Here is a 14,764-nt window from a genome sequence, read left to right as displayed (position 1 = left end):
TTAGTAGAAAGAAATCAAAAGGTTTAAATTTCTTATCAAATAATTGCATATCACCGGGGCTGTAAAAAATAATGGAGTAGTTCAAGCTCGGCTCAGCTCAGCTCAACTCAGTTCAAGAATTGAGTTAGGCTTAACTAGGGTTCAATTTAGTATGGACTTGAAATTAAGTGAGCCAAGTCTTAATAGTAAAATGAGTTCTAAATTAATTTCAACCCGAGCTAGAGTATAAATATTGCTTTGGCTTAGCTTAATAAGGCTTGAATCAAAAATTTTAAATTATATTTACTATATATTATGTATAATTTGGTATTATTAGATTTTTTTTTTCCTATCTTATAGTTGGTATCCTCTCTTATTTCACTAGAATTGATGTAATTAGTTTTACTAATCTAGTTAACTCTTATTCAATTCAAGCTCAAATCAAACTTAGCCAACCTACTTAATTAAGGCTTGATCTTGAGTTAGTTTAAAGGGTTAAATACATTTTATCTCCTTATATTTATACCAAAAATTATTTTACCTCCTATATTTTGAAAAGTCTCAAACCAATTCCGTACATACAACTAAGTGAAAAACTATCAATTTTTCTGTCAAAGTTAACAGAGCACGCCCAAATGACTAATATGCTTCCGTTATATTTATTAGGTAAAATAGATAGATTTTTTATTTGATTTTTTTAACCTATATTTGCATTATTTCTAGATGTGATATAAGTATTAAACTTCATAAAAACTCAGATTTAATAAAGCTTATTATATAGTTGACACAATCTAGAAAGTAAGAGAATAAAACATGAGGTATTCATAAGAGGGAAAAAATATTTTTTTATATTAAGAATTAAAAATAGAGATAATTTAGTTTGCCATTTAATTTTTAAATTTTTTTTGACGCGCTCCGTTAATTTAGATAGAAAAATTAACAGTTTCACTTTAGTCGTAAGCATAAAGACTGATTTAAAACTTTTTTGAAATACCTAAGCTCAAGTACCGCTCAAGCTTAAATTGAGGTTGAATTAAACTAAAGACAAATTTAAACATAATTTTAAGGCTCGAAATTAAATTTAAATCTAGCTTGGTTACACCATAAACACCCCCCAAACACCAACTTCTTTCGAGTAAAAAAAAATGAAGTTAAATTTTTGTTTTTTAAGTTCGAAAGGGAATCATTTGCTTGCTTTTTAATCTAAACCCCAAAAGAGAAGAGTAAATTTTATTCTTAGATTTCTAGTTGACCGTTGGAATCTGCTGGAATTGAGGTAAGTGGTTTCCCCGCCATGAACCATCCGGAGCTTGGAATATAAAGTAATTATTGATTAAATAATTAGACCACGAGCTGTAATCTTGCTTCATTATATAATAACTCTCTTCTTTACTATATTTTTAGTTGATATACAACATTTGGCTAAGTGTTTTACTCTCATAATGAGTTCTTAAAAGCTATCGCTTACTATTTTAAAATTCTAAATAGTTATTTTGTAAAAATAATATATATTAGTTTGCTATATTAAGATTAAGTTATTAATTTGAAGGATCTCACATCCTCTTAAAAGCTCCTGCATGACTCAGCCCTAGCCGGAGCTCGAGAATGCTGCGGCCGACATGAGTTAGGCTCGATAACTAACAAATGCAGCCGAGCCCGGATGAACCAAACTTGATGAATAAGGAGCAGAGCGGCGAACAAACCCTAGACCTAATCCAATCCGGCCCAAACGAGCCCGACCCATTAGGGCCCACTAAAGCAAACCTACCTTGTGGTTGTTTATGTGGTGGGAACTGGGAAGAGAAGTTGTGTGCTAAGTGCAGGTCGGTATCAATATTTAATGAGCAAAGAGTTGGATTTTCTCAGCAGACATGCAAAAGTTGCAAAATTTTATGAGCCTCGCATTCGCGGTCGCGTAAAGAGTGGTCGATCAAGTAAGTTTATGTTTATTATGTTTATTGGGAGGAACGTTGATGTGAGACATAGAGAATTTGAGGTAATAAATAATATTGTGATAAAGATGACGAGTGATACTGAAAAATATTGGCATTCAGTGTCGGCTGACTTTATACGTTGGAAGTATGTTTCGAGACATTGATAGTATGTATCCGATCGTTTTAATTATGTTCGTTTAAATCATACGATCCTTCTATATTTTTTTTTAGGGTTAAATATATTTTATTCTTATATACTTATGTTCAAAATTATTTTATTTCTATGTATCGAAATTTGTATGTCTTCTCTAACAAACACGATATGAATATTTTGATTATTTTAATATTATTTAGTTAAGTTTATCGAAAAAATTTAACGGTTTTATTTTAATTATAAATATAAGAACTGGTTTAAGACTTTTTGAAGCGCACAGGAGGGTAAAATAAATATATTTAACCCTTTCTTTTATGAGTAATTGAGTTGAGTTGTCTAATATGTATAATTCATATATTGGCGTGTATTTGACCGTGTAACTAGACTAGTTCTAATGTATTGACATATACATACGACGGTTTCAATTCCGTCCAATCAAATCCTACGACTCTTATGTATTTTTATATTTAGAGCAAATTGAGCTATCGAATATATACAATCAATACTTTGATGATAGTGTGCCTAGACTAATTGATTCTAATATATTGATCATATACATCTAACATTTTCGAAACTTAAATCTTAGGATCTTTATTTTCTTTAGGGAGCAATTGAGCTATCAAATATGAATGATCAATATGTTGGCATTGGTGGGATACGAGTTTAACTCAGGGCATATGATAGGAAATCTCAAATATAAGGCTAAATTATATTTTTAACCATGTACTATCACCATATAAATATATAATGAATAAATTAAAGTAAACAATTTACCCCATATACTATTGAAATTATTATAATTTGCCATTAGATGCAGGTGGAGATAAATTATTTGCTTTTATTATTCAAGAGACTTTATAAGTTATACTAAGCTATTCTTGAGAGATTAAAATGTTTAAATGAACTAGGCCAAATATGGTTATCAAAATGAGAATCTTAAATATTCCATGCACAATATCAAAGTATAAGTACCAGAGAATAAGAATTTTTATTGCGTGTTTTATTTTGCGAGTAGTACTTGAGAAGTAAGTATAGGAAGAGAACCACTACTAATTAACAATTTAACTACGGGCCAATTAAGAGGAGGACACCAATTAGTTTATATATAAGACTATAACAATTAATAAATTCCATTGGTCATAATATATAAATCTAATTCTGCTTGATGCACTACGTACTGCATCACAGGATACATAGCTCATTAAGAAATTAATTAAACTAATTAATAGCTAACTAGCTAGCTAGGAGAACAAGTAGACACTAATAAACTCTCTTTTTAATCTAAGGGTTTGCATGTGTTGCTCTAATTCCTTTCCTTCCACCCGCATGCATCTGTACTTTAGGCATGCTCATCATCATCTCCTCTTGATCATGGCTGACTCCATCACCCCTCTCGCCGGCCGGCCGGCTCAACGTGTGAGCCAGCGCCGTCATCACGCGCGACTGCCTCGCGATCAACCCGGTGGTCGACGGATCCTGCGACAGCACGATCTCGTAGCCGTCGGAGTAGGAGTCCATCCCCTCGGCCATGATCTGCCACACGAGGCCGCCGCCCAAGGAGCCGCCGCCGGTCCTGGCGAAGCTGTAGATGTCGCTGTAGACAGCGGCGAGGTAGAGGTCGCGCTCGTTCTCGGTGTATCCGGCGTCCTTCTTCGACTTGCCGAACTCGGCAAACACCAAGGGCTTTTGGAGGATCTTCCTCGCGTCGTCCCAGTGGCTCCACGTCCATCGCTGCATGAACGCCGTCTGCGATAGATCGGTCTGCCCGGATAACCTACCATTAAACAATAATTAATGAATCACTAATTAATATCACATATCTCTTAATCTATCTTAATATATTATATACCATATGTCTGGGTATGCATGGATGGTGGCAAAATCTATCTCTTTGATGAGATTAGAGTCGATGTAGTCGGTGCCGACTTGGTAGCCCGGATTGTATTGCTTCTTTGCCGGGTTGGAATCGCCGTAGAATCCTTCCATCCCAATCTCCAGCATGTGTTTGTTGTCTAGAGATTTTGTGTAGCTTGCCATCTCTTGCACCCAACCCTATATATATATATATATATATATATATATTGCAACGATCGAATTTAATTTAATTAGTTACATTTTTAAGTCTAGCATGGAATTTAAGTAAGTAATAAGTATTACGTTGATGGTTTTTCCGGAGTAGTCACACTGGCAGCGAGGCTCATTGATCAACTCCCATGCCATGATAGTTGCATCGTCTCTGTACGCCATTTTTGTGATGGTGTTCACCCTTGTTAATATACTCTGCCCAAAGATGATAAAATTAAAAATTATATTACAAGTTAATTGACTCGATTATGTATATATATACCTGTACGTGATTCTTGTAGTATCCCTTGACGACTGGATTCGTATAGAAATCGTCTTCGTTGGTGACGGCTGCACCTGCGTTACGAGCCCAATCCACGTACTGCGCTCGCCCTCCGAAGTCTTTGAAGTTATTCACCAAGCTCAAGATCAAACGAACGCCGTACTTTTGAGCCTCCGAGATCACAAAATCAAATCCCTACACCCATAACATACTATTATTATAACATATTCATTACCGTAATTATTGCTTTCCCTAACTAGTTCATTCATTCATTCATTCATTCATTCATTCTTTTCAAACCTCAAACACTTGCTCGTCGTAGACACCCGGCGACACCTGGAGGGCTCGGTCGCCGCCGTCGTTGAACGCCCACGTCCGGCACACCGTGAGCCCGTTGGCCGCCGCCTCGCGGAACACCTCCGAAACCTTGCTCCGCCCGGCGGGGTCCGCCGCGACGTGCAACATCCAGTAGGAGTTGAAGCCATTGAAGAGGAAAGGTTGACCATTCAGTACAAACTCACTCCCTTGCGTCCTAACAAATATATCATCATCACCAAGTGTTTGTGGAAACGCCCAATAGAAAGCTAAGAGCGCAAGACCTGCGTACAAAGTGCACAAACTAGTCTTGTTGTTGGCCATGTTTGGTGTCGTTGTTGGTTAGCTCAAAGTTGAGTTGGGTTTGAGGATTTATAGAGTTAGATTTCTTCAAGAAGCAGCAAAGATAGATTTCGGTGGTCTAATTTATGTACAAAGATATTGAAGGGCTTTAAAATTTTAGCATGGGATTTGGAAAGAGTAGTGAGATTGGTGGGCGGAAAAGGCTGTGGTCAATAAATGCGTGCGATTATATATAGAGCTAATTAATTAATTAATTGGTTACGGTGCACTCATGTGGGCCGTTGCGTTAGGAGGGCTAAACGGCTAACGACTTAACTGATAAAATATAGGAACTTTGTCATAAATACCACTAAAAGAGTAGGGTAATCTTTACACCTATACAATTAATTTCATTTGTTACTCAGTTCCTATTATAGTTTTCAAGAGTTAAATATATATCTTATCACTATGTACTTCAAAAAGTCTCAAACTAACTCATATACTTATTACTAAAGTGCGACCATTACTTTTTTTTTTAAATTTAATTGATCATCGTGACTTTTTTGGTCATTTAGTGCTATTATTTAAAAAAAAACCTGTATGTTCTTGCTATTGAGCTAATTTCCAAACACCCACGTAATAATTCAATAGAATAGTATGAACAAAAGTAATTTAAATTGGGAAAATTATAAATACGAATGGTAATAGTAGAGAGATAGCAATCAAATAATTTAATCACGAATAAGAACTCCTACTGAAATTGATCCATAGAGAAGAGAGAGAGAAGTAAAATTTATGTGGCTCGATAATGTGTTTATATTCACTAGTCTCAATACAATGGTGATTATATATCTCAGGTTTTTCCTTTAGATAATAACCCTAAGAGCAATTATTCGATACCAACAGATTAGTTATTAAATTATTTTCATCTGTTGATAAATTAAAAGGTATATAAGACATTTTATATATGTGACTAGATTAATTGATAAATAAACTAGAATTTAAATATTTTCTTATTACTTATCCTTATAATCATTTTTTAATAATACAAGTGCCAACTTCTACTAATTTATTATTATTTTATAAAAAAAAATGGATAGCTAAGAGAGAGAAATAAGATATGACTATTTTACCCTTACAATGTAAAAAAGTGGCCCGTACTTCTGATTAATTTTATTTAGTATTATTTAATCTCAACTATTGAATTAGGAAGATAAATTAATAGTTATCATTGAATCATTTATCTAACTCTAAAATCCCAACTTAATATTTTATACGGGTGATTTGATGGAGAAGAAAAGCCTCGAGGCATTCAAACACCCGTAACGCGAATCTAAAATGCAAAATTGTGTTCGAATGCTCTCAGGGCGTCTAGACATTCGTACTCTCCCAAGGCCCGTTCAAATGCCTCGGCACATGGAGCCCAGAACACTGATATGCAACAAGTCTATTTGAACAGATCCAATTCCATTCGAACGGCTAATTTTGATTTGATCCTATCTTCAACACTCGCCAGCTTTGATAAAATCTAAGGCTCCTTCTGCACTCCAGATTTTTAATTCAGCATAGGATAACCTAAGACAGTCAACAAATGTGTGGAAGGCTATCTATGGTGTTTCGTGGTAAAACAACCTAGGGATTGGGTTCGATGATTGTCTCTAGCTAAGTGGTGGTGTAACACAAATATCCACTCCTCCATAGATTATATACTTAGAATTACGGAAGTTCCAACAATGGAGGAAACAATGAGATTCCGAGATCAAAACTTAACTATCCTCAAGTAGAACATGCAACAAGAATAACAATGCATGGAAAAATAATGCAGATAAGAGAAGAACTTAAAGAGAAGTTGGATTAAAACCTTATCGACAACACTCGGTGATAATTGTAGTAGTGAAATATGAGGCTGACTCTTTCTAAAATTTTGAGAAAGATCAGCAAGGCTGCCTAGCAACTTTATTATCTACCACAGGAGAGTCACATCCACCTTTTTGTTTAGATACTCGATCTCAAGAGGATGATAGGATCAACCAATACTTCACTCCAAGTCTCCAACCCTCTCTCTCTCCCCCATAGACGGTGATGGAATTATTGAAGCCGAACCCATTTTTCTTTTTTCTTTTTTCTTTTTTTTAGACTGAAGAACCGAGAATGTAAGGAACCAAGAAATTATAAAAGTTACTGTACAATATAGTGGCACCACCATTGAAGGTGTTGCATCTATGCTAGGGGTGGCAAAAATTGATCCGATTCAATATGATAACTCAACTCTTAATCGGGTTTGAGTTAAGTCTAATTAATTTCATGTCATAAATAAATCGACCCTCCTAACCAATTTAATAATTGAATCATATTTAAGTTTATATCACTGACCATTTGACCTGTTTAAGTATACGGATCAAGATCTTATGCTCTCACTTCTCGATCTCAGGTAGCCTCCAAAGCCTGAAGTAACAAAACCCCAAAGCCTCGTCTCCAGCTGCCTGCCCCCTTCCCTACAGAAACACCTATGGAAACTCGTTTGATCTCCTCACGCTTGCCGCCCTCATGGAAAGCCCTCGTCGTCATGACTGGTAGAAGATAGGATACTAGGTAAATTGGCCTTCCAATCTAATGTGCCAAATATTTTACCATTTACCATTGCACTTGTTGAAGAAAAATCAGCTGAACTAACTCTGTGATTCCAACAAAACCCAGCTATAACACCCGGCATTGCTTGATTTGTTCATCCTTAAATGCTCAAATACATAAATCTAAATACTTAGTATAGATTGTAATATCTAGGGGGAATAGAGGTTCTTGCATTTATATGCCTTTTCTGGGAGATATTTTCTCAAATTCTTAGATATGAGACAATCTCGGTATTTTCTCAAGATGTTTCCTTTTGTATATATAACATATTTAATATTGATTTGGTATGAGAATTTCAATTTTGTCTTTCTCTTTATCTTCTATCTTAATTATTTACGTTCTCTTTTCTTCTTTTTAACAAGATCATAATATTTAAACAATAAAATCGAGGGCTTAATATTATTGGTTACTTATTTCAAATTATTTATAATATGTAATAGATTGTAAATTTTAACTTTATTTTAACTGTTATGGGATTTATATTTGAGAGTTGAAATTAAAACTTATTGTATGAATTTGTTCAAAACTTTGTTATATACAATTTGTTGTTCTATGGATTTGAGCTTAAGAGTTGGAACTTTATTTTAAACTCTAAATATTATTATATAGATTTGTGTTATGGTGAATTATTAGAATTATAATTTTTATGTTGTATATGAGTTTTAAGTCGAAAATAAGTTATTTTGTTTCTTTAATACATTATTTATATAGGATAAATTAATAAATTTTGAATTTTGAATTTTATATAGGGTAAATGAGTTAGGCGGGTCGTGTTAATACAACTTGATTATTAAACGGGTTAGACATATTGTGTCCTGTTACCGATATAATTATTGGGTCGTGTTCGTATTTACCAAATATAATATGTTCATTAATTGATAATCATGTTAGGATAAAGTTGACCCAACCCAAACCCGCTTAATCCGACCCTATTGCCACCCCTAATCTATGTCATTGCACCAGCTAGAGCAACTTTAATTACTCTCACCTTGGGGGTAAGGATATATTTTTTTAAAATTTTTTAGGGCAAGGTTGTTTGAAGATCAGGCTAATGTTAGGAACAACGGGCCAAAAGAATTATGTTTTAATTCCTAAGTAAATTTGTTGGTCAAGATCATAGTGTCAAAATATAATAATTGACACTATGATCTTTAAAAATATTAGAATTGCCACTATTTATCTTTTTTTGAGTCTTTCAGAATTACTATTATGGTTAATTTTTAACATAATATTCCTAATAATGTTTTATTAAAATACTGTCTTTTTAAAATTTGGAGTGTAAAATATTTATTAATAATTTTTATCTCACATAAAATAAAATATATTTCGTTGTACTATAATATTGGATAGCTTGAAAATATTTTTAATAATTTATACAAGCAAACTAATCCTTTTAGATCTAAATTGTGTTTTAATTATAAATTAGTTAGATTTAACTAACAACATGGCAATTTTAAAAAAATACAATGATTTCGATGGCAATTATAATACATTTTATGATCAGCGGAAATTATGTAAAAATACCTAAAATTGTTATTTTCTCCTTAGCTACTACCAAATTTCCCCATTTGCCCCTTTCAGTGAAGAAGTTATACCCAATCTTCCCTTGAAATTAATTAATGCGTCAGTATTAATTAACTATATCCTATCTTCCCTTGAAAGTTAGTTGGGTTCTTTCTATGATTTCTAGCTATTATACCGTTAACTAGTAGCACTAAACGACTCACCTGAGCCTCCTACCTAAATATTTGTACCCAATGATTGGCTGAAACTCCTCTTCTGCCCACCAGTCTGACACTCTTTATGAATCCCACGCTAAATTGTAGATTAACCCCTCCATCTTAATTAATTTCTATATCATTAGACCACCGGAAAGTACTAAGCCAGCATACTCACCACCAAACATGGCCAACTACAAGACTAGTAGCCTCTTGTGCACTTTGTGCGCAGGTCTTGCGCTCTTAGCTTTCTATTGGGCGTTTCGACAAACACTTGGTGATGATGATATATTTGTTAGGACGCAAGGGAGTGAGTTTGTACTGAATGGCCAACCTTTCCTCTTCAATGGCTTCAACTCCTACTGGATGTTGCACGTCGCGGCGGACCCCGCCGGGCGGAGCAAGGTTTCGGAGGTGTTCCGCGAGGCGGCGGCCAACGGGCTCACGGTGTGCCGGACGTGGGCGTTCAACGACGGCGGCGACCGAGCCCTCCAGGTGTCGCCGGGTGTCTACGACGAGCAAGTGTTTGAGGTTTGAAAAGAATGAATGAATGAATGAATGAATGAATGAACTAGTTAGGGAAAGCAATAATTACGGTAATGAATATGTTATAATAATAGTATGTTATGGGTGTAGGGATTTGATTTTGTGATCTCGGAGGCTCAAAAGTACGGCGTTCGTTTGATCTTGAGCTTGGTGAATAACTTCAAAGACTTCGGAGGGCGAGCGCAGTACGTGGATTGGGCTCGTAACGCAGGTGCAGCCGTCACCAACGAAGACGATTTCTATACGAATCCAGTCGTCAAGGGATACTACAAGAATCACGTACAGGTATATATATACATAATCGAGTCAATTAACTTGTAATATAATTCTTAATTTTATCATCTTTGGGCAGAGTATATTAACAAGGGTGAACACCATCACAAAAATGGCGTACAGAGACGATGCAACTATCATGGCATGGGAGTTGATCAATGAGCCTCGCTGCCAGTGTGACTACTCCGGAAAAACCATTAACGTAATACTTATTACTTACTTAAATTCCATGCTAGACTTAAAAATGTAACTAATTAAATTAAATTCGATCGTTGCAATATGTATATATATATATATATATATATATATATATATATATATATATAGGGTTGGGTGCAAGAGATGGCAAGCTACACAAAATCTCTAGACAACAAACACATGCTGGAGATTGGGATGGAAGGATTCTACGGCGATTCCAACCCGGCAAAGAAGCAATACAATCCGGGCTACCAAGTCGGCACCGACTACATCGACTCTAATCTCATCAAAGAGATAGATTTTGCCACCATCCATGCATACCCAGACATATGGTATATAATATATTAAGATAGATTAAGAGATATGTGATATTAATTAGTGATTCATTAATTATTGTTTAATGGTAGGTTATCCGGGCAGACCGATCTATCGCAGACGGCGTTCATGCAGCGATGGACGTGGAGCCACTGGGACGACGCGAGGAAGATCCTCCAAAAGCCCTTGGTGTTTGCCGAGTTCGGCAAGTCGAAGAAGGACGCCGGATACACCGAGAACGAGCGCGACCTCTACCTCGCCGCTGTCTACAGCGACATCTACAGCTTCGCCAGGACCGGCGGCGGCTCCTTGGGCGGCGGCCTCGTGTGGCAGATCATGGCCGAGGGGATGGACTCCTACTCCGACGGCTACGAGATCGTGCTGTCGCAGGATCCGTCGACCACCGCGTTGATCTCGAGACAATCGCGCGTGATGACGGCGCTGGCTCACACGTTGAGCTGGTCGCGCCATGGTGAAGTCATGATGAGCAAGCCGGAGAAAAAAACATGGAAATAAAATAAAATTTTAATTCGTGAACGGTAGGATTCGAACCTGCGCGGGCAGAGCCCACATGATTTCTAGTCATGCCCGATAACCACTCCGGCACGTCCACTTGTGGAAGTTTTGAATCAAAAATTAATTTATTAGAGATATATAATTTTACCCTTTAAAAGAAAAACGGAGAGAAGATTCATTTTGGGCTTCCTTGAAACGACGAAGGTCGCAACCATGGCGGAACAACTCAAGGTCTCATCTTTCGCCTCTAATCCCTCGGTTTGATTCCTCTTCTTGTCACGTTTCTTCTTCTTCTTCTTCTTCTTCTTCTTCTTCTTCTTCTTCTTCTTCTTGATTTATCCTTATTTTCCTATAATTCTTTCGTTTGGGTTTCTAATCGGTCTTTGAATTTCTAATCCAACTTCTTTAGATGTTCCTGTTTGGCTTTTAATCTAACTCGAGATGTTGTCTTTCGTTTCTATTTGATACATCTGGATATTAATTATTTTATAAATGGCCGTCTTTTTTGTGTGCTTATTAGAGTCTTTACTAGTTTACCTGACAAACGATTAGTTTGCTCTTGAGCTTTTGTGTATCCTTTCTTAGATTCTCTTAGTATTTGCGTTGATAGATAAGTAGACGGAGATTGGAGAGTGATATATTTGCAATATTTGCTATCAGATTCTTCTTCTGTGGGTTATACTGCTGAATTGATTGAAACCCAGAAAGGAAACGACACATCTGAGGCGATCGACGGCCCGGCGATCGAAATTAAGGTCTTGTTCTTCGCGAGAGCCCGTGATCTCACTGGAGTGGCAGATGCATCTGTTGAAATGCTGGCCGGTAGCACGGCAGGAGATTGCATGAGTAAGCTCTTAACCAAATTCCCCAAATTAGAGGAAATATATAGCTCCATGGTTTTGGCATTGGATGGGGAATATGCTCCCGAAATGACGTTTCTGAAGAACAGATATGAATTAGCCATCATTCCTCCCAAAACTGGGCGGTAATAAAACATGGGTAGAGGTTGAGGTTTTGATTTGATATTGTATCAATTTAGTTGAGGTGATAATATTTCCTGTTAAATGGAAACCAACCAGCTGCAGTGTATCTCATGTTTTGTACACTTTTTACAAGAGAATAATATCCGGGTATAGATTTTTTCGGATATTTATTTTGATGATTTGTAGAATATTGCATATGTTTTGTTTTCCAATCATTACACTAGATATCTGATAGTGAAATAGTAACCAACTCATTGTCAGCTATTTCTTAAGGAGCTATAAGTTATTAATGTAACTTAAAACAAGTTCAAAGCATGCAAACTGATCTACATTATTATGAAATTACCAGGAGAGATAATTTTATATAAAGCAGCGTAATCAAATTTTCAACTTCAAAAAACTGAGACAAGTTTGTGCTGGATTGTTTTGTAATCTTTGTTGGACTTAATGTACTTAAACTGAGACAAGTTTGTTGCTTGATATATCGAGTCTTGCAATGGTAGCTTGAGATTCCATTAAGTGTCAGTAATTGCTGGTTTTTCTTTCCTATATGGACTCCTGTTCAATGATTTGCAGCTTGTTCAGTAAATCTATTTTGATTCTTATTACTCTGTGATTGCACTTTAATTTGTATCATTCTGCTCAATTTGTAGTCTCAAAAATATGCTTGATAGCAAATTTTACATATAAGGACCTTTTTTTCATCTTTTACCCATCTCATGGACCTCCTTCAATCCACAGTATTGAAGTACAAATGCTGTGGATTGGGACATTAATTTCAGTTTGAATCCTTAGTTCTGTTGACAAAAACTTACTTCAGAAACCTAGAAAGCACGTCATATGTAGTTGGGACATGAGAGCCAGTTTTTATCAAGGACCAATTTACTAGAGAATATGTAGACTGCAAAGACCATATATATATGCAACAAAGACATGCACACTCTCTTATTCGAAAGGGTGCACGCTCGGGGAAGAGAAAAATGAGCAGAGTGTCTTGTAGAACAACCTAACTATGTCATAGGTAAACAGAAGTTTAACTGAAGCAGTACCAAGTTGATGATTATAATGAGGTGAAAATATTGGCTGATTCAATCTAGATTCAATTTCAGCTACACTATTACTTTGCGACCATCAATGATGGATTTCAACACAGTGCAATTTATTTTTGCTCAAATAGAATCGGGTACTTATTGGCTGGAGCAACTTTTTGTGATGTTATACTCTAGGCAATAGGCATCATCATTTGTGAAGTTATACCCTAGGTGTCATCATCTCTGCCTCCACAATATTAAGCCCATGATATCTGATATTGACCAACCTATATCTGATATAATCAAATTCCTGATATTTTTCATATTGAAGGTTCATTCAGAATCCATTGCAAGACATTTACAACTAGAAGCTTGTCTATTTTAAAAATAGCCCATTTTTCTGTTTGTTAGGTTCATATTCTGTCATATTCTGTCATATTCATATCTTGAGATCATTCTTTTTTGATGGTCCCAAAGCTTGTCTTTTGATACAACAATTTCATCTTCTATTTTCCTTTGCAACCTTGTGAATGCACTATTTAAGGAAAAGCTCTTACATTTCTAAGGTACATGATGAACTTGTAGAGAGCTCTCTTGACATTATCATTATCGGCATTGCAGGCTCTTTTCTTTGTAGACCTATTTTATGTGAGCCATCAACATTGCCAATACAAGCAACTAATTATGCCTTGATACAATTGACATTGTTGTATTCCTAATGTGCATTTTCCTCTCGAAATGCTATCTGTAGGAGCACCTTCAATTATAATGCCTATTGCAAGGATTATCTTCTTGTGGCATGGGATTGTATCGTTGACCAGCACGGCTGATGTCATGACGTGGTTGTGCCAGAATATGCCATGGCCTGCTGTGCATTGATGCAGCTCTTCTTGGTACTTCTCTGTATTAGGTTTTGTATGACATTTTTGATCTAAATGTCTATCTGTTAATTTCAGAGGTATCCCGGTGTTTTGATTAACATGTTGTCAGCTAAGGAAACTCAAGTTGTTTTCCTAAAATTTGTGTATCAAATTTATGTAAAATGAACAGTTAATTGGTAGATCTACAAAATCTACTCTTCAGTGCCCATTAATGTTGATTATTTATAACTTTTCATTTGGATTTTTTCGAAAAAATTGAATAAGAAAATGATGAGAGTCATTTTTTTTCCTGCATCATTAGATTTATCTCGTTCTGCTCCAGGTTTTCTAGGATCTTTTGTTCCCATTTTGATAAATTATCTTTTGTTACAATATCAATGGTTACTCTACATAATTATGATGCTCGTTTTACTCGTTTAGGAAGTAAGAGGAGTAAAAATTAGGTCTTATGAAATTTAATTATATTTAATTTTTTTTATTTAACATATAAATCTAAGTGCATATATTTTCTGTAATTAATACACATTTTGTTATAATAGAATACACACAATTTACCTATGTAGACCGCACTAGAATCCATTATTACAAATAAAAAAATTTAATTACTCAAAAATCAAAATTGAAAGAAAAGCATAGACTTAATGTATGAGAACCTTAGTCC

The 14,764-nt window shown here is 35.5% G+C and overlaps 2 protein-coding genes and 1 non-coding gene across 3 annotated transcripts; 1 reads left to right on the top strand and 2 right to left on the bottom strand.

Annotated features, from left to right (window-relative positions):
* Positions 1-3,348: 3,348 nt before the first annotated feature.
* On the bottom strand, positions 3,349-5,053 carry LOC140795102 (mannan endo-1,4-beta-mannosidase 5-like). Its single transcript, XM_073147482.1, has 5 exons — positions 4,715-5,053; positions 4,415-4,609; positions 4,225-4,347; positions 3,917-4,119; positions 3,349-3,841 (listed from the first exon to the last, which is right to left on the bottom strand). The coding sequence occupies exons 1-5, from the start codon at positions 5,051-5,053 to the stop codon at positions 3,349-3,351; spliced, it is 1,353 nt and encodes a 450-aa protein (XP_073003583.1).
* A 4,442-nt stretch (positions 5,054-9,495) lies between these two features.
* Positions 9,496-14,311, top strand: LOC140794991 (mannan endo-1,4-beta-mannosidase 5-like). Its single transcript, XM_073147347.1, has 7 exons — positions 9,496-9,891; positions 9,997-10,191; positions 10,259-10,381; positions 10,507-10,709; positions 10,785-11,439; positions 11,869-12,054; positions 13,974-14,311. Exons 1-5 carry the CDS (start codon positions 9,547-9,549, stop codon positions 11,206-11,208), a joined length of 1,290 nt encoding a protein of 429 aa, XP_073003448.1. The 5' UTR covers positions 9,496-9,546; the 3' UTR covers positions 11,209-11,439; positions 11,869-12,054; positions 13,974-14,311.
* On the bottom strand, positions 11,224-11,305 carry TRNAS-AGA (transfer RNA serine (anticodon AGA)). Its single transcript has one exon. It is a non-coding gene; the product is annotated as a tRNA-Ser (tRNA).
* Positions 14,312-14,764: the final 453 nt, after the last annotated feature.

Source organism: Typha latifolia, chromosome 9 (assembly GCF_019914945.1).
Source record: "Typha latifolia isolate L0001 chromosome 9, TyphaL0001v2, whole genome shotgun sequence".
Lineage (NCBI taxonomy): Eukaryota > Viridiplantae > Streptophyta > Magnoliopsida > Poales > Typhaceae > Typha > Typha latifolia.
Note: the sequence above shows the minus strand (reverse complement) of the source record. Positions and strands in the feature narration are given on the sequence as shown.